Source organism: Hetaerina americana, unplaced genomic scaffold, assembly GCF_022747635.1.
Source record: "Hetaerina americana unplaced genomic scaffold, ioHetAmer1.1.p SCAF_6, whole genome shotgun sequence".
NCBI classification, from domain to species: Eukaryota; Metazoa; Arthropoda; class Insecta; order Odonata; family Calopterygidae; genus Hetaerina; species Hetaerina americana.
Window position 1 is genome coordinate 29,862,286 of NW_027287205.1, and position 18,634 is coordinate 29,880,919.

Consider the following 18,634-nt stretch of genomic DNA (forward strand, 5'->3'; position numbering starts at 1 on the left):
GTTCTTACGACTGGATTTTTGATACATCTATAATTCGGTAATGATATATGAATAGACAAAAAAAATCGCAAAGATCATGGTTTGTGTGACTCGGAACTTTAATCCTAGAAGGAAGATGATATGCGTGGGATGGAGACTTGGGATGTGGTGGTGGAGAAGGATCACCCCGACAACGTGTCGTCCCAAACCGCCCTCTTCGTGACCGAGTCACCGTCCAACACAGGGTGGTAACGCGATCCAGCCATCCTACTTTCCCTATTTGTTCTCACGAATACAAAAGGAGCTTGGAAAGCAACCATTTTGGACCGCTGGGTAAAGTCGTTGGGCGTGTGATGAGGTGCCTGAACTAAGTACCTTCGATGCCTCACAGGAAACGTACCACGACTGGCAGAGGCGCTGTAATCGGTGAGTTGATAAACAAGTGTGCGGCTATTTTGACGAATTTTAGTAATTTTTTCTTTAATGTGAAATAAATTTTCTCCCTGGGTCCATTCACCTCATTTTTGGACAGACCCTGCTGCATATTCATTTAATTATTAAGGACATACTTAATTTCAGCATTAGTAATTGTATATTTCCCTTCAGAAATAAATGGTGGGAAAATCTTAAATGAGAAAACAAGTAGACTCTATTTTTATAATTATTACGTATGGCGATAACAGTGAACAAAATTGTTCATCGATAATAAAATCAAATTGATAAATCTTATATTTTGCACGCTTTTAGAGTTCAATGAAGCGGATAGTAATCAGGCTATAGAACTTCACCTTACAGCTGCTGCTTATCTCACCCTTCACTCTTTTCAATGCAAGAGTCATAATGTGATTAAAAATAAAATGTTTTTATACCCAATTTCGAGGCAATATTGTAAAAGGAAGCACCAATGCACGCTTTACTGAGGGAAATGACAGGTGCTATAAGTGGTCTAACGTTTCATGATTAACTAAGTTTGGAGTTCTCAAATTGATTTCCTCTCTCCGACGGGAGCATTTGGGCACTTAACTTGCAAATTAGGATAATTATTTTAATATATCCAATTGTATCAACGGTACTAATTTTGATCCTCGCGTTAGTTTTCACCTAAACCTATTAATACCATACATTTAGCAGGAATGGCTCTGTCAAGTCCGTCAATGCTTACCAGGTTCAGATGTGCTGAAACCCATAAAATTAAGTATGTCATGGTAATAATCGGGATCTCTCTGGCCTATAACAACACTGCCCGAGAGTCTCATAGTTAATTCAAATGTTACAAGGTACCTTGTAACAATAACCATACCTGGTATTTCAAGTTAATGAACGGTCGAAGGTAATTTACAAGGTGAGATATGAGATTCTGAACTCTCAGAAAAATTTCACAGCGTATATCTTTTACATCTATTTTCCATAATTTTGGTGTGTAATTATGGCTGGAAAGACTTCAAAATTTTTAGATAATCCGATTAAAAGTGTACAAAAATGTTATAAAGGACGTCATCAATCCTTAGAGTGACGCATATGGTAATTTGATGCGGTCAAAATAACATCGTTAGATCAGAAACTATTTGCATGTTTCTCAATGGGTAAACTCACTGCAGGTCTTTAAGTTCTCCATCCTTCTATTCAACACTGAGAGTATGGATCGGGGCTGTCCATTGGCATTAATTGCCTCAAACCAAGCAGCGGATAATGTGTACGCGGGAATACGACTCATTAGAACCATTACTCGTGTAAACCCAAACCACACCAAATGTTTATCTCTCTATGTTTTCGTGAAAGGTAATCTTAGGTAGTTACAGAACTTTGAATCAGTAGCTGGGGTATATTAGGCAGGGAGAATTTGCTACGTGCGCGGATATAGGTTTGTGCTTCATTGCGAAGGGCCTTCATTGATTTTCTATCCATGCCTACACTATCTTTACAGCCAGCGTACGCAGAATTAGACAGTAGATGTATCCAGTCGTGAAAGGATGCTTTACTTTTAAAGCGTTTGGCGTACCAGCCGTGATTTTAAGTGAGTCTGCAAAACGAAGCTATTATTCGACGTACAGAGCTACATGTTTAATTTTCAACGAAAGTATGGTGTTATTTAACCAATTAATATCTACTCCAGATAGTTTAAGGAATGTGAGAAAAATATGTAAAAAACATGCACAAGGATTTCTGCACTTAACGTTTTTATGAGGGAGATTGAGGGCTGTGAGCAAAAATGTGAACATTATTTTTAGCTAGCTCCATTTATTTCAAATATGCATTTTGAATGGAATATATATATATATATATATATATATATATATATATATATATATATATATATATATATATATATATATATATATGTGTGTGTGGGTCAGCTCAATTAGATGCACGTGATTGATTCAGCTCTCATAACAATGACTCGCTCTTGCAATGTTTTAATTGAAATTGGCAAAAAATTGGTGGAAAAAATAGTATTTAACTTTACACCTAGTGTTTCTTGCTTTTTCAGAGGCGATCAATTGATTCAGCTATTATGATTAATTTTTTCATGAGATATATCAATGGCAATCCAAGTACGAGTCCTTTTATGTTACAGAACAGAATATACGAGGTTCCGAAATGTTGATAGACTTCCCGAACGGGCAATTAGGAACCGTCTTTGTGAGTGAAGTCTCACCTTTACCGCTCATTGTACATAAGAAACGCATGGTGTTGAAAGAAAGAAACATGGCTGAAAGGGAAGGGTGGTTTGCGAGAAGGAGACTTTTAAAACAAGGAATAAAATATAAAATCTTAACCTTACAAGAAAGAAAAGCAGACGGGGAACGGTTTTTACAAACAAGCACAAATAAGAAACTCAGTAACCGCCCAGACTGCCCACCGGGGTACTTTGAGTATAGAACGGTACAAAAAGAAAACGGAAGCAAGGATCCCACAGCAGGAAATTACACTCGAGCAAGGGGAAGAGAGTAGTAGCAAGACCGTGAAGCGGACAAAACGATGCCAAAATAATATAAAGCGCGGAGGAAGAGACCCGTCGGGTCGTGAAGCGACTTATTGCTATGAATAAAATTAAACTTAAAAGACATAGGAAAGACCAAGGCGGGTAATGTCTTTAGGCTTTGTATGCGTGTGTTTCTCTCTGGGATGGTAGTCCCAAATGGTTTGTAACAGCGGATTTCCAGACGGTGCGAGGTGGGATTAAAATGACGCGACTTGCGAGGGAATAAACTCTGCGACGGACGAGAGTTTATACGCCGCTCGTACGTCAGCCATTCGAGTGATTCGACTCACTTGGACTAGCGCCCGAACGGCCTTATTTTGGATGATCTCAAGGTGACACCAGAGTGTTTTCCGTGTAGCAAACACGGAGTTAGCGTACAAAACCTGCGGGCGAATGATCGACCTGTAAATTCGCATCCTGTAGGCGTGACCCAGAGGAGAAATCACGGTGGAAAGGCAGCCAAGGCGGCTCCTTGCAACCAATACCTGCTGACGGCAAAAGTCTAGGTGCGGCTGGAAAAAGAGCAGGATGTCAAAAATAACACGAAGATGTCGGTGCTAACAAACTCTCGGTATAATTTGTTACTGGAAGGGAAGAGGAACGTCAAGTATACGTTTTCGTCAGCGGGAAAATGAATATGTGTGCTTTTGTTATGATTGATTTGTATTTTCCAGGTTCCTGCCCATCGGTGCAGTTTGTCAAGGTGTGCGGTAAGTCGTCTGATGTTCGCGGAGTGTGTTTGAGATGTAGTGGCGATGGTAATGTCATCAGCGTATATGTAAAGGGAAGTGTGAGGTGTAGATGGCAGGCCGTTGACGTATAAGTTGCATAACAGAGGACTGGTAAGAGAACCCTGCGGAAGGCCCGCCTCGGGTCTCTTTACAGAAAAGAGGAAATCACCCAACGACACGCGGAACGTACGATCGGATAGGTTTTCTAAGCCGAGAAGGAGAAGGGGAGGTGGGAAATCGAGGATATGTGTTTTGTATAACGTATGAGGCCCTTGTACCACACGCGGTCGAAAGAAAGGGCGACGTCGAGGAAGACCGCGTCCGTCGTACGGAGAAGATTGAAGCATTTCGCTCAGACGAAGGACCTGGTGACACGCGGACACGCGAGAACGAGAACCAAGATGTTCGGGACGGAGAATACTACGGTCACGGACGCGATACTCAAGGAAAGTCAGAACCCGATCGAAAATTTTCGAGACGTTCGAAAGAAGAGTAATCGGACGTCTATTTCCCGGGATGGTGGCAACTTTCCATGGCTTTGGGAGGAGAATAACTTTCTCCAACTTCCAAGGGGAAGGAAAATGGGAACAGAGATCGCAATGGTTAATTAAATCTGAAAGAAATGAGAGAAAAAGCGGGGACAGAGGTGGCAGCTTGAGCTCGCGATTTGAAACTTTATCAAATCCTGGTTATGGTTTGGGAGCGAGGCAAGGCCTTAATTTCGGCCGCAGACATAATCAAGGGAAGGGAAGAAGGACTGGGGAATGTTGGCAAGAAATTAACGAATATTACGGTCAGTAGGAGAGGAAGCGTGATCAGAGGCCATGATTGAATCTCCGCTTTGGGCCTGGATGGAAGATTAGGAAATCATTGTATTGGAGTGGGGGTTGGTACGCTTGGGATCCAAACGAAGGATTTTAGAAGTACGCCAGAGAGAGTTATTCTCGAATGACAGGGAATTAACGTGGTACATCCATTCCTGCGATGAAAAAAAACACAATAGAGTTCTTAACTTCGGCTGCATAGCGGTTGTAACTGGACTTGTCTCACGGCAAACAGTCTCTTTGCCACGTCCGCCAGGCAGCATTGCGTGCTTTAATCATGGCAAAGATGTAAAGAGAGAGCGTCCTTGCCCTTTTCTTAGGAGGAAGGAGCGAAGTAACCTTGCGTTTCGCCTCAGCAAAGGCTTCCGAAATGACCGCGGCACGGCGGTCGAGATCCTCGGGTGGGGAGAAAAGGAGAGGAGCGACCAGCGCCAGAACGGCGGAGAAGGAGTCGGAAAAGCGGTGCCAGTCGAAGGACTGTATAGGAAGGGGAAGGAGCCGTGAAGAGGAGAGGGGGAAGTGGACTAGGATGGAATAATGGTCGGAGAAGTCGTGCAGGACTGTCTGCGGCCGGTCAAAGGGAAGGTTTACCGATAGTCCCAAGTCTATCATTGACACGGAGGAAGGAAATCTGGTGATGTGAGTCGGCACCAAAGGAGCAAGGATGCATGCAGACTTGTGCGAAAGGAAGGAGTACAGGGTCCGACCGTTTGTATTCGTCTTGGAACAATTCCACGTCGTGCGGTGTGCGTTTAAATCTCCTATGCACAGGCCATTCTTACGCGGTGAAACCAGCCGCGAAAGATCGCTATTAGTCAAAGAATACGCCTTGCCGATGAGTTGGTAGATGGAGAATAGGTATAAACATTACACAGAGGCAGAGATCTTTGGCGCAGTGCGCCAAAAATCTCTACTTCTGTATAATCTTTCATGACACTGAAGTGACTCATTGCTGAGATAATAATTAGAGCGAATGGAGGAAATTATGAGTAAAGTTGCATAAGTTGCGCTCCAGTCTGGTGATTTTTCACTGAGATTGTTTACTGATTCAATAAAACGCGCAACCGAATATATAAATCTGCATAGAATATAGGTAAAAATATGAGATCCAGGAAAAAATTAATCTTTTGCAGATGAATGAATTGGAATGATGACACTTTTGCATCACCTTATAGATTGCTTTGGAACGTTTGTGACTCGAAAATGTTGGTGTTTTTATTAGAAAAATATATTAAAAATTAGCCAAAAGATGCATTGTTAAAGGTAATCAATTTTATTAGTACCTCATTGTGTAGCAATTGAGGATATGGAATTCCGATGCCAATTTGATAGACCTCACCTAACACTACACATTGTTGCTGGTGATAAATCCGAATAAATTCATTAAATTTGTGACGTGACGAGCTTTCGATAATTATAACTTCAAAATAAGTCTCATCAATTGGTTTCGAAAAATATAACAGCTTTTTTTATAACTTCTCGCATGAAAGCCTGGGTGGAAAAAGAGGAATTTCTCTTTTCTCGATACTGCTATTATGATGAAAAAGTTTGATAAAAGGGATAGTTTCAATGGCATAATGAAACGCTCGCACCGAGTCTACTGAAGGGGATGACATGTGCTCCAATGTTTCATACGAGGGCTATTAATTAGAATAAAAGATTTTAATCCCATAATTACTGTGGTAAAAATTTAAACCAATAATACATTATTAATTTAATGTGCAACGCATATTTCGCTTTTAAGTCTTATTAGTTTGACTCTAATACTAGAGCAGCGACAGCATCTGCAAATCGAAATATATTCAATTCGCTTGCTTCGGACAAGAGAAAGCTTTCCACCGTACTTTTTACACCATGAAAAAAGAACGAAATAATATGTGGCTACATCTGGACAGCAGTTATAATGAGAAATACATATCTTTCTAGTTCTTACAAGATACCGAGGGACCAACAGTGAACAAACACGTTTCATTTGCAAGTTTACTTTAGCCCAAGTTTCGGTGGCAAATCTTGTAATTTTCAGAATTTCCGATTAATGTTACTCATTGGTCTCCTCTCATAATGGCAGCAGAAGTGCTAATGCTTACTTCTGTAAGAGCAGTGACTAGAGCTCCGGGTTCAACTTTCTTTCTAATTAGATGTCTCCCCGATTTAAACATTGTTAATCATCTAATAACTATGCTATGGAGAAAACCACACTCTTCATACACATATTGTAGCGTTGCATAGCCCTTAACATACGGTTTTCCAAGGCATTCAGCGTCTCATGTTACGCTAAATGTTACCGATGACACGCTAAACATTTAAAATCATAACGGCCGTTGCAGGTACAATACTGAAGTCAAATCACTGACACTTGTGCTACTTATACATTACGTACTAAACAAGCAAAACATGAAATTAGGTTTTGCAAAGTAAATTACGCGTATAAGGATAGATAAGAATCACTGTCAAAATAAACAAATAGTTCACGATTTAAATCAGAATACCCAGGGCTTTATTTTCTCCATGAAACTTACCATTCGAAAGTGCCACCCATAGTTCTTCAAGAAATAACAATCATATTAATGCATAACATTTATCAAAAACATTTAATTATCCATAAACCAAGGCAAGGGGTCACCGTTATCCCAAAGAGGACCCGTATGATCCAGAATTTACATTGCTTCCTTACGGTTAACTTGCACCAGTAAATCATGGTCATAAAATGGTCATCCCTCAGAGGTTAAAATAATAACAGAAAACAAACTAGTTTTCAGGTAAATAACTAAGCTTGCTTCGAAATAAATGCAATTGGTATGAACTTGGATAAAGACACTGAATAGGTTACAGCAAAAATTAATACTTTATATCTAGAATTGAAAACTGTATTTAGTTCAACAACTCAAATTGTTAGAATACACACTTTTTTTCTCAAGATATCTCTTATAATTTAAAAAAGCACATTTCATTCATTGGAACTTGCAAAACTTGCTTGTATCCTCATAGATGTTTGCTCAATCCCAAGGTCACCTCATAATGTTACCCAGTAAGACACCAGAAAACTCGGGAGTGGAATAAAACGGCAGAGGTACTCGGAAATGTGCACACTTAATCAAGCAGAAAAATTCGCGTTTGCCTTTAAAAATTTTTGAATTTGCGTAAAACCACCTAATTGCTTTGACTAACCTCACTTGTCCATAACGATGAGCCTCCAAGTAGTTTTATCAAAGTTTTAAGTTGCCCAAGAGATTTGGGAGACTATTGCCTGATAAAACACCACTAGTATGCGACTAATGAGGAAACACGAACTCTTTTGCTCCTTTAGAACCCAGGGATTAACACCCAATTATGACAGTTCAAACCACCCACCTAGTCACAAAAACGGAAGATATGTAATCGGCGAACTGGGAACGACCCTTGACACCGCAGATCGGTGTAGGTTATCTCAAAAGCCGTTTAATGATGTGTCAAGAAGTGCACACAACTCAAGTGTGAGGAAGCGTCGGGGGGGGGGGAGGGGATCACATGACGAATCCCCCATCCTCCTCTAAAACCATATGGCCAGATAGCGTGGCGAACGGAAACGGCTTTTACATAGAGCACTCCCTTGGAGCGAGGAGAACACTTCATGGTGTTGCCCGCCTTCTGCAATGGGAAGGAAATGCACACACGCGAGTGCCACTGATGTTTGTGAAATACGTTTGAGTTCCGCTCGATTCGATTCATTTAAAACGTGTAGTCTCGGAAGAGTTCTCCCGTGGGATTGTCTCTGTATTCAAACTGCAAATAGAACGACGGGTTTCCTTTGACTACCGTTTGTGGTGTTATTAGCCGCTGGGTACCTTACAATGCCGTTTCTTTTGGGATAACACGGTGAAGTGACATTCATTGATTTCTCGAATGTTAGAATGCACAGAAAAGTTGAATTGCCAATACTCAATTAATTGTTTCACTATTTTTTTAGAAAGCTTTTTCATTATATTTTTCAAATAGTCTACCACTTTCGTTGGGAAGTGAAGATAAACGCAGACTGGAAGCGTTTTAGAAATGACTGTGGAGAATAGTGGTAAAAATAGAGTAGTCTGAAAGGGAAGTAAATAAACTGCTTGAAATATTAGGATAAGGATAAAAGTTGTCATAACTCTACTTCTATGAAGGCGAAGGATTGAATTGAGGAGATACTGAGAACTAATGGGATTTCGAAGAAGATGGTAATTGAAAGGAGAACCTTGGTTAACTGAGGTAGAAAGGGAAAAAGAGTAAGTATTTTGAACCAGCTGAAGTGGGTAAAATCTCTGTTGATTTGAGGAATGAAAGCGGCAGGTTTTTCTCTGTAATTTTTTTATATTTATTTTAGTACTTCCGAGAAAATCATGAAATTGTGTATTAGTTTTAATTTGTACTTGAAAACCCTACCTATGTTCACAATATTAATCGAATAATAATACGAAATAAGGATTATGTGTTGGTATAAGATGGTCCATTAATCCTACGAGTCAGCGGCTACTCGCGTCGTCAGCACTTCATGCGGCACGAACGGGTACTACTTTCCGGATGACCCTCGTATAAAACACATTAAAGGACACACCCCCTCGAATAGAAGGACATCCAATTTTCTCAAAGGTCAGGTTTCGGGACTCTTCAGCAACTCTCCAAATCCTCGAGGATGCCATTCCAAGTGACGAATCATCGGAGAACTACCGATTTATCACTGATTCAGCAGAAAAAAATGAGCGAATTGCTCAGAAGAGGCTTGACTTTTCTTTCATAGAAAGATTCGGATAACATAGTAATGAAGTAACGAAATAAAAGAAAACCAGTTTGCGTCGGTTCCATCAGCTTATTTTCCACTTACCTACAACTGTGAGCAGGACGTAGAATATCCGAGGTGGATGAGAAGACACCTGGCACTCGTAGTGACCTTGGTCTCTTTGGTTGGCGAACTTGATTTGGAGTTTCCAGTCGTTCGGATGCTGATAATTGAGCGAATACCTGGAGTCACTGCTGTAAGTGTGGAGTCCAAAGGTAAGCAAATGAATGTTGTCTCCCTTTCGCCGCACCCATGACACCTGCAGGGTGAAGAGAATAAAAAAATAGGCCAATTAAGGTTCAGAGAATAGTTTTGAATCAGCAAGCCAAGACATTTCGTATTCGGAGGCTCAGAAATTGGAGCTTAAAAAATTTCGCGAAAGAAAATTGGCCTCTATAGTCGTATTTTTTTGCGATTGGAGCGGAAAAAGATCACAAAAAATCTAATGGAGCCATTGGGATAGCAGACCATCTATCCATGGTCGAATTGTTTCACAAGATTCTCAAAAATTAAAATTAACTTTGAAACTGTTCCTCAAATTAACCTGTGAAATAACGTTTATTACACCAGGGGCGTTCACATTTCCTCATTTTTTTCCGACAAACTATTCACACGAAAAAGTTGAAACTTCTATTATATCCATAGGTAATTTCCCTGCAGAATTTTTACAATAGCAACGCCTTAATCAACGCCTAATTATTACCGAGAACACTTGTGTTTCAATAGTCAGTTTTGTCCACTGCAAAAACCGGCTGGTCAGTGGTCTAACCTTCTAAGGTTTACGATTACACGATTCTGCACCCGCTGCAGTCACCCACATCCAGGAACGCACACCTGATAAACATTATGGCGCTATCACCCCATGTCTCTCACAAAAATGACGATGAATTTCCGATGGTTATTGAACCACGCAAGTGGAGAACCCACGCTGTTGATACCTCGATGTTCTTTCTTCCGTACTAAGCGAAGTCGCTTTTACTATTGAAAATACTTCTCACTCTAGCGGAAGGTATAAGAACCCCGTTTACAGCACAGTGTAGCAAAATATTCGTTGCATTTAAAAGACTGCCCACATATTTATGCTCAACCGATTCTTTCCTTTAAATTATGCCTTATATCTATTCCAAGCCGCGAGATGGATATTGGTAGACCTCAGAAATTGAAAACGGCGCATTATACTCGTAAGTTCATTTAGGTGAACCAGAAAAGCTGACATTAGTTGAAGGTATGACGTTTAATTTTAGCTGCAAAACGTTCATTACATTTCCTAGATGGTAAATAAATATATGCTACTACGAATGGGAAATTAAAGAGCACATTTTTAATTGACTTTAAGAGGCATGCCACATTGAGGTGAATATGGGAATCGAAACATTAGCGAAACTCATCCAGTGAAGTGGTTCAACGCAATAGCATGGAACCATCAGCTAAAAGCCATGGCACCCTTCACAGGAACAATATCTTCTTTCGCATGTATTCCGAATGTTTATGAAATTGATAATAAATTTTCCCATATTAATGTTATGGTTCCTTCACTTGCAGTGACTAATTAATACCCTACAATAGAGATAAAAACAGTAAAATGACAACAAATTCTGCTCGTGATATGATGTATAATGAAGCGAGACTAAACAAGATAAGTTTTGTATGTAAAAGGAAATTTTTAATCAAAAACGATATTCAATTGGAATACCATAGTGAAAGGAATTATTCTTAGAAATTAAAATTTACTACTGTTATATTACCAAAATCATAAAAAATTCAAAGGAAGAAAATCAAAATACCATGGAATGATATGTTATAAATGGTAAACTATTTTGAAGTGGGGAAAGTATATTAAGATAGAAAGAAAAATATCCAGAGCATAACTTTGACTAGACATAATTAAGTTGAAGATGATGATTTTCTTTATTCCGTTCTACGTGAGTGAGGAAAATTTAATTTGCTTTAGCAATCATTTTGAAGTATAACTTTAAAATACATATAATTGATGAAAAACACCCACTTTAAAGCTTATGTATGAAGAAGATTCTCCATAAACGTGACTGACTCGAAGAAATTAAAAAGGCTAATCAAACAGTAAACTATAATTTCGGAGAACAAAAGGAAATGTTACGGGATACTTCAATACTGAACTAACAAATTGAACAATTGAAGGGTCCTTACATTTACCGAGGAAAATTTTCTAGAATGCTCGGAGAATAAACGCGGTGGATGGTGATGACAGAAATGGTTCTACTCTAAGGCTAAATTAAACAATGCAAAGAAGGAATTACCGGAAAAAGAAGCTCCATGGATCCAAAAATTATTAATCAAAATGACAAATATTTCGGTAAATCATACTTAGCTATAGATATCCACTAGCTAAAGCGTGCGAAAGAATCGGAATAAATACGACATTTGAGAGATATTCCCAAGAACTAAGAATAACGTAATCTTCCCCATGCAAAAGAAATGGCCGAAAAATTTGAATCTTTCGAATAATAATCCGAACGGCCATTAAATTTTTGAATGAAAATAACATTGTGAGAAAATGATGGCAAACTGGATGCATATCTATTTGAAGAAGATATAGGCATAGAAGTGGTAGGGATATGAAGTAATTCTTACACTCACACTTACTTTAACCCAGAAGATACATATAAAATAAAAGCTTATGACACAAAATAATCACCCAAACTTCAATACATTGATGCATCTAGGTAAAGTTCTGAATGGAATTTGGGCTGTGTTCCGAAAGAAACTGGCATGAACTGCTATCAAATAAGATTGTTACATGAGTTATTTACAGAAAGGCTATCACTATTTCAGAAATATAATGAGCACGAAGGTATGTTTTTTTATATTTAATTGTCTAAACAGGGGAATATTAAATGAGTCAAGTAGCCTGTCAATATACATGTCGCGGGAGAAACGATAATAAAAATGCATAGCTATGAAATAAATCGTCTTTGAAAACTACTTAGGATGTGCTGATTCATGATCCAAAGGGTTATATTTCACAATTGTGTGCTTTGGAACATTACTTTGTGAGGTTTGCACTAGATTCAAGCTGACAACTCCAAATACTCAGTGAAAACGCATTTACTTATGTCTCGGACGGTATACTCACACCAATGCTTCGGCTTTAATACAACGGTCAAATTCATAAACAGTGAATAATATTGTCATTGTCGAAAAAATGAAATGAGTGTTTGCTGTTTGAGGTTGGAGTGATTTATTTCCATTGAAAAAATGACTACTTGCTCATATATCAGACAACATATCGTACGAATAATAGTGCTACGAGTTTTGCCAAACAAGTATATTTTTTCTACTAATCTAAATTTTACATTTGAAAATTTCAGTCGCATTGGACAAAAATTTGTTGGTGAGAGTACATTTTTTCCTCCAGGTTAGAAAGAAAAAAAATATCTTCATTCCACAGCTTTAAAAAATGGAGAAATTCGGGATGAAGTAAGATTCTTCATGTACGAATTCGCGGTCCGTCGGTTTCATCAAGAGTTGACCAAAATATGGTCACCAACTAGAAGACAATATGGCAATAGAACTGTGAGTGTCAATATGTCGCGACGGTAGAGGGTACAAGCTCGAAATTTGTCTGGGGCTCACATTTGGGGCGTATATTTTGGTCCATGCGAGTTCACGTGCTGTTGGTGCTGATGTTTGCTCATCCTCTTCCATTGGCAGTTGAACCGTGGAGTGGTCAGCCGCAACAGGACATTACGCAAGCCCTGGGCGAAACGCGCGACATCCCTTCGGGATTCGGACGGCAACCGTTAATCGTTGGGTCGTGTGATTCACCCCGAGGCTTAAGAGCGACCCATTGCTCGGCAGGCAACAGCTGTGGAGTGGAGGGGTGCCAATCGGGGATTCCATAGCTTGGACAGTCATTTCCCTTTTTGCGCTCATATCCCTTTTTCGAGGGTCAACCATAATGTATAATTTAGTTTCGTTTCAGGGGTTGCCATCCTTTACACCAAGCGACATCAAACTCATAGTCAACATTTAGATGGATAGAGGTGTTTATTTGAGCAAAATTCAGACCAAATGGTTCCTTCTTCGATTTTACCCATCGTCAAAATTTACTCACAATTATAATGTAAATCGCATGAAAACCGCAACAGATCCACTCCAACTTTGAAATAGAATTTAGTGTCGAGACGTTCATTTTCAAAATTTATTCGTATGCATTAATAAATTATCATTTAAGAGCCCCCGGCATAGTAATCGGGATTATATATAAGTTCCTAGCGGTTACACGAACAGTAATGAGAAGTGGATTCGTTTAACAACAAATATAAGTATACACATACTCATTCTTTCCCTGAACAATCAGGAATCATAATAGTAAGAAACCTAAGTCACTTTAGAAATATTGAAAACCTTGTATTTACAAGTCGGAGCAAAGTTAAACACTGCAAAGCTGTTAGGTATACTTTCAGGTGCCTGCGTATGCAAGATGTAGTTTGAGTGTTTGCATGTGTATGGGGTGTAGGTGATCTTGCATGAGTGTATGTCATGTTTTTTGTGAATGTATGAATTTGCGGTTCTTGCATGCAGTTTTTTTCCTTTCTAAATTACGGGTGGTGTCCTAAAACCCCCCGCCACACGCCCTTGCGGCGGCTTGCGGGGTATTAAGTAGATGCAGATGTAGATGAACAAATTTAGGCCCATAATAGACAGGGTGACCCATAAGAAACATAATTTTTCTTAAAATATATTCTGCAATCGACATTATTTGGGATGAACTAACGAGATTTTTTTAAATCATGAGTTGGATTTTCTATCAAAATTTGGGAACTCGCCTTTTTTTAAATTATGTTACCAACTTCGGGGAGCTTCGCTCTTCATCCCAATTCCCCAGATGGTAGGGCTTCTGTAGATGTACGAAACTCGTAGGTACGCTCTACCTCTCACCACATTTTCGTATTTAATTTGAAGGTTGTGCAATTAAAAAAAAAACAGGTTAAATATTTGGAATAAAAATCTAATGTAAACGAAAGCCGAAGAGAAAATGAATTAAAAGCTCCACACATTTTACGCCCAGAATAATTTAATATTATATTCGGGAGATAAAAACTACAAAATGTTTTGGCATTTAAATTCATTTTGCAAGTTGTACATTTTTATTAAATGTTAGCGTAGTGTGTATAGCGTTCGGCTACTGACCAGGTACAGGTGGATGGTGCGTAACGATTATTCGGTTATTTAATATAACTGGTAGATGCACTGGCTGCGCAGTGAAATGAACTGCCCTCTGCGTGAATTACTCACGCATCAGGGCAAAGACCGAGGTGAACTCTGTTTCTGTCACACTAACCTTCGAGTTGATTTCTACAGTGTTTTTTTTAACGGCAGCCTGTTATAGCAATATAAACCTTCTGCAATTCTACATGTAAAAAAACCACAGGAATTAATTCAAAACTTTGTTTCTTAGGTGACTATAAAGCTCCGTTAACACGTCCTGAACGGTGTGAAATTTACCCAACAGGATACGGGGGCTATTTTCTTTCCCTTTGCCGCCAGTGATTTACCAGGAAGACCGAGTACCCGAAATCGCATACAACTTGGATGAAGCCGAGGATGGTTAGAGGAATGACTGAAAATATAACCCGGGTCTTTCAGCCAATAGTCAAGCCATCTAATCTCTCGATAAATTATAATTCTGATGTGTAAATATTACCAGCAAAATATATGGCTGGCTCACATTTAATTGGGCGGTCGATTTACCGAATAGGTCTACAAATGGTGGATCTGAGTGTTGAAATAAGGTAAGATTGTCGAGTTTGTGTTATAATCAGTTGCAATTTTCAATTCAAGTTTTTAAAAATCAAAAAAGAAAAGAGTAAGCGTAAAATTACAACTACCTTTTATTATTGCGAAATATCACCCTAAACGAATTCACCCCGATCACTTATAGTCAAGCATGGTTCAGAAGCATGCGTTCGATACAATATATGGGATGAAAGGAAAACTATCTATTCATCTAGAACTTTTTTTTCGTAAGAATATTTGTCAGAGTATTAAACCTTTGATATTTCATTTGATGCTCGAACCGGATGTCGCATTCACCGCGAATAGTTATCTTATCCACGACGTTACAATAATGGAGAGGAGCAAAGGAAGAACGGAAAGTATGTGATGTAAACAATATACTAATGAGTGCATTCATCATATTTTGTTCTCGAAAGGTATAAAACTTAATCATTGGCTCCCAAGAAAATGTTCTTAAAATATTCTACTAACTTAACTCCGCTGTCTTCATATTGTATTTGAAAATATGTATTTTTAAAAGAGCTTTTGAACAATTACATATATAGCTATTTTGTATCCACGGTAGTCCACATACAATATTAGCAAAGGTGCTCACAATAAATCTGTTTACTAAATGTTTAGTTCACGGCATAACAATTTTTTTAAAATCAGTGAGTGGGCCTCGTTGAATGGAGCTTTCAAACTATACCAGGATAACGTTTACGGCATTCAGGATATAAAGATTTGCCACTAGCAGTCAGACCGTAAGTTGCCTCATATCATCTACACAGCGAGACGTAGTCAACGTCATAGAATAAGGGGTAATTTTATTATTACGATTATTATTAGAATCATATTTACATCCCTTTGTACAAATACTCACCAATTAAATTGTCTCCTTCAGAATTATTAATAATTATAATGCTATCAACGAGCTCTGAAATGTATGTTTTATTTCAATAGATTTATAATTAAAAATTAGAATTAATTATTTAATGATATTTAAAATTCTAGCGACTTTTCAGCAAAATAATTTGTCAGTAATCGAATTGATTTACGTTTTCTTCAGGCTTGAATAAGTTTATAATTTTTTAAAAAAAGAATTACCGTTTTCAATTGCTCTTAATAGTAATATATAGTTTGAGAAAGAGGGTTGAAGGAAGTCCAAGTTGGCTCAGATAATTTATGGACGACAAATGACAGATTATCACAGCACAAGCAAAAGGGGTTGAATTCAAGGCACTCACCGTCTTGTCCCTAAGGTCATTGACTTTGCAATGTAGAAACACGGTGTTCCCAAGCTGCGTGGTGATATTGGTGGCGTTGGCGAAGTCCTCGAAGAAGGGTAGAGGCTCCGGGGTGGTGCTCTCCTCCACCACTTCTTCATCCTCATCTTCCAGCCTCCCCATGCCCCGGCCTCGCCCCACCACGCCACTCTCGTCCTCGTACGCCTCCGTGAAGGGCGACGTGAACTCGAACCAGTAGTTCTTGGGGAAGGCGTCGAAGGGGTCGCTAGTCTTCAGGGCTGCAACAGAGAAGGGAAGGTTGAAGGGATCCATGTATATTTAGTAATCCTCGCATAATAATACAATTATTCAAACAAGAAATTGTATCAGAACTCTTCAATAAAGTGTGATCTTATTTTTGTATTGACGTAATTTATTAAGAAAAAATTACTTTAATGTTATTCTGTTGGATGAACGTATAATAAATATGTCACATATATTTAATTAATTTAAACTAAGTATTGGATCAGTGACAACCGTTACAAAATTGATCGAGTACAGTCCGCCAATGGCAGTGATGGGAGAGTAGGCGACCGACAGTGGACGTCATTTCTTCCATAAGGAATAGGAGGGTATACCGGTAGTGGTCGGATTTCTATGATTTGGGGAAGGGTTAAAAAGATACCTGGCGTTTATTACTCTTAAAGAAAGATACCAAGGGATCATAGAATTTTTTACGTCTAAACCTGCGGACGGAGAGCTTCACTTAAAGTGCTCTCCACAAAACACCCCAAGTAAGAATAGAGATACCATTAAAAAATCTTGACAGCAAACGTGAACCCTGAAGGTAGAAAGAGCCCTGAAGGTAGCTTGGAAGGAGCTGCAGGTACCCAGAGACTTGCCCAGGAATCGTACCCAGGACCCCCCGGTCAGTAGTCCAACGCTCTACCCCCTTGGACTACCGCGACCCATTTATATATATATATATATATATATATATATATATATATATATATATATATATATATATATATATATATATATATATATATATATATAATCTCGTTTCGCTGCAACGATGAATTTAAACATCACAAATTATGAATTTGTTTTAAGATGGCTCTGCTACGGGACAATAATAAACATCATTAGTATGTATTATTTTCACAGTTATTCATGTTCATGTGGAAATTTGCATTAGAGGTGAATAATGTATATTTAAAAGGTACATTTCGTACCATGGAAAATAATACGCACCTAACTCTACTGTTGACATTTATAGAACACAATACAGAAGAATGACTTATTCCTGAAGTGAAATTGTCCAACAGAGATGCAAGACATTGGTTATAGAACTGGTAATGACTAAGTTTAACATGCATAATTACGTATAAGCAATAATTGAGAGTGAGAGAAAAAAAGAGAAAGAGTGAAAGAGGTTAAAAGTTTGACAATATTAATGTTATATTTAAAGACTTTTTAGCGTAAATAATGAAGGGATTTACTTGATCTCTCTTGGGGTAGGGCTCCGCATCTGTGTCACACTACGCTTCTAACTACGTACTCCAGCTCTCTCGGATTCAGTGCACCATATAATTCCATTAATGCGTAAATGTAGGAGAACACATGGCATGCAAAATCGACATTAATATCATTCAAACTACATCCCAAAAACCTTCCCATAAAATTTTCCTTTTCTCAATAATAGCTTTGAATAGCATACGTAAGGGAGAGAGGATTTCCACCCAAGCAGAGGTAGGCCGTAGAATACTAGTATTCAAGTTTTTTACAGACTTAATTTGAAAAAGGTAAAATTTATCAGTAATCGAGCATTTAAGCTATTGAGTCGCGCTTTTAACCGTACTACAGAAAGTGGGATACAGCCAAAATAAAAAATACTAGGATATTTAAAACGGAATATATAGGAATAGAATCACTAAAACTCCCTTAATTATGTATATGCCTACATTACTGGTGGTTGGAGTCTAATATGTAATCTAATATGAAGCCTACATTTTGATTATTAATCGAAAGATAACATTAATAAGAATTAAAAATAAGATATGGCCATATCAGAAATATTGGATGCGACGTCTCAAATTTTGACTACTTATTTTTGAATTCGTTTTGCAACACGAATTTTTAAAACTTTCTGAGCAATAATTTACCAATTTATTTAGCATTATATTGCCCAGGGGTTTGTTTTTTGCAACGCATCAGCGTATTCTTAACCAAGTTTTGGTGGATGACAATTCAATTTCAATTCAAGAAGCATCAAAATTTGTAGGACAAAATTTTGATTACCATTTTATTAAATGTAAAATTACTGTTTGATCATTGGT

The 18,634-nt window shown here is 38.3% G+C and overlaps 1 protein-coding gene across 3 annotated transcripts in view; it reads right to left on the minus strand.

The window, feature by feature from the left end:
* LOC139695056 (zwei Ig domain protein zig-8-like) overlaps window positions 1-18,634 on the minus strand; it is a 614,690-nt gene that overhangs the window by 109,738 nt on the left and 486,318 nt on the right. For all 3 annotated transcript variants that reach the window (XM_071593662.1, XM_071593663.1, XM_071593661.1), the window contains 2 exons: window positions 16,314-16,591; window positions 9,355-9,568 (listed from right to left, as the gene is read on the minus strand). In XM_071593662.1, the coding sequence (XP_071449763.1) occupies window positions 9,355-9,568; window positions 16,314-16,591 (492 nt within the window). The remainder of the gene's footprint in view (window positions 1-9,354; window positions 9,569-16,313; window positions 16,592-18,634) is intronic.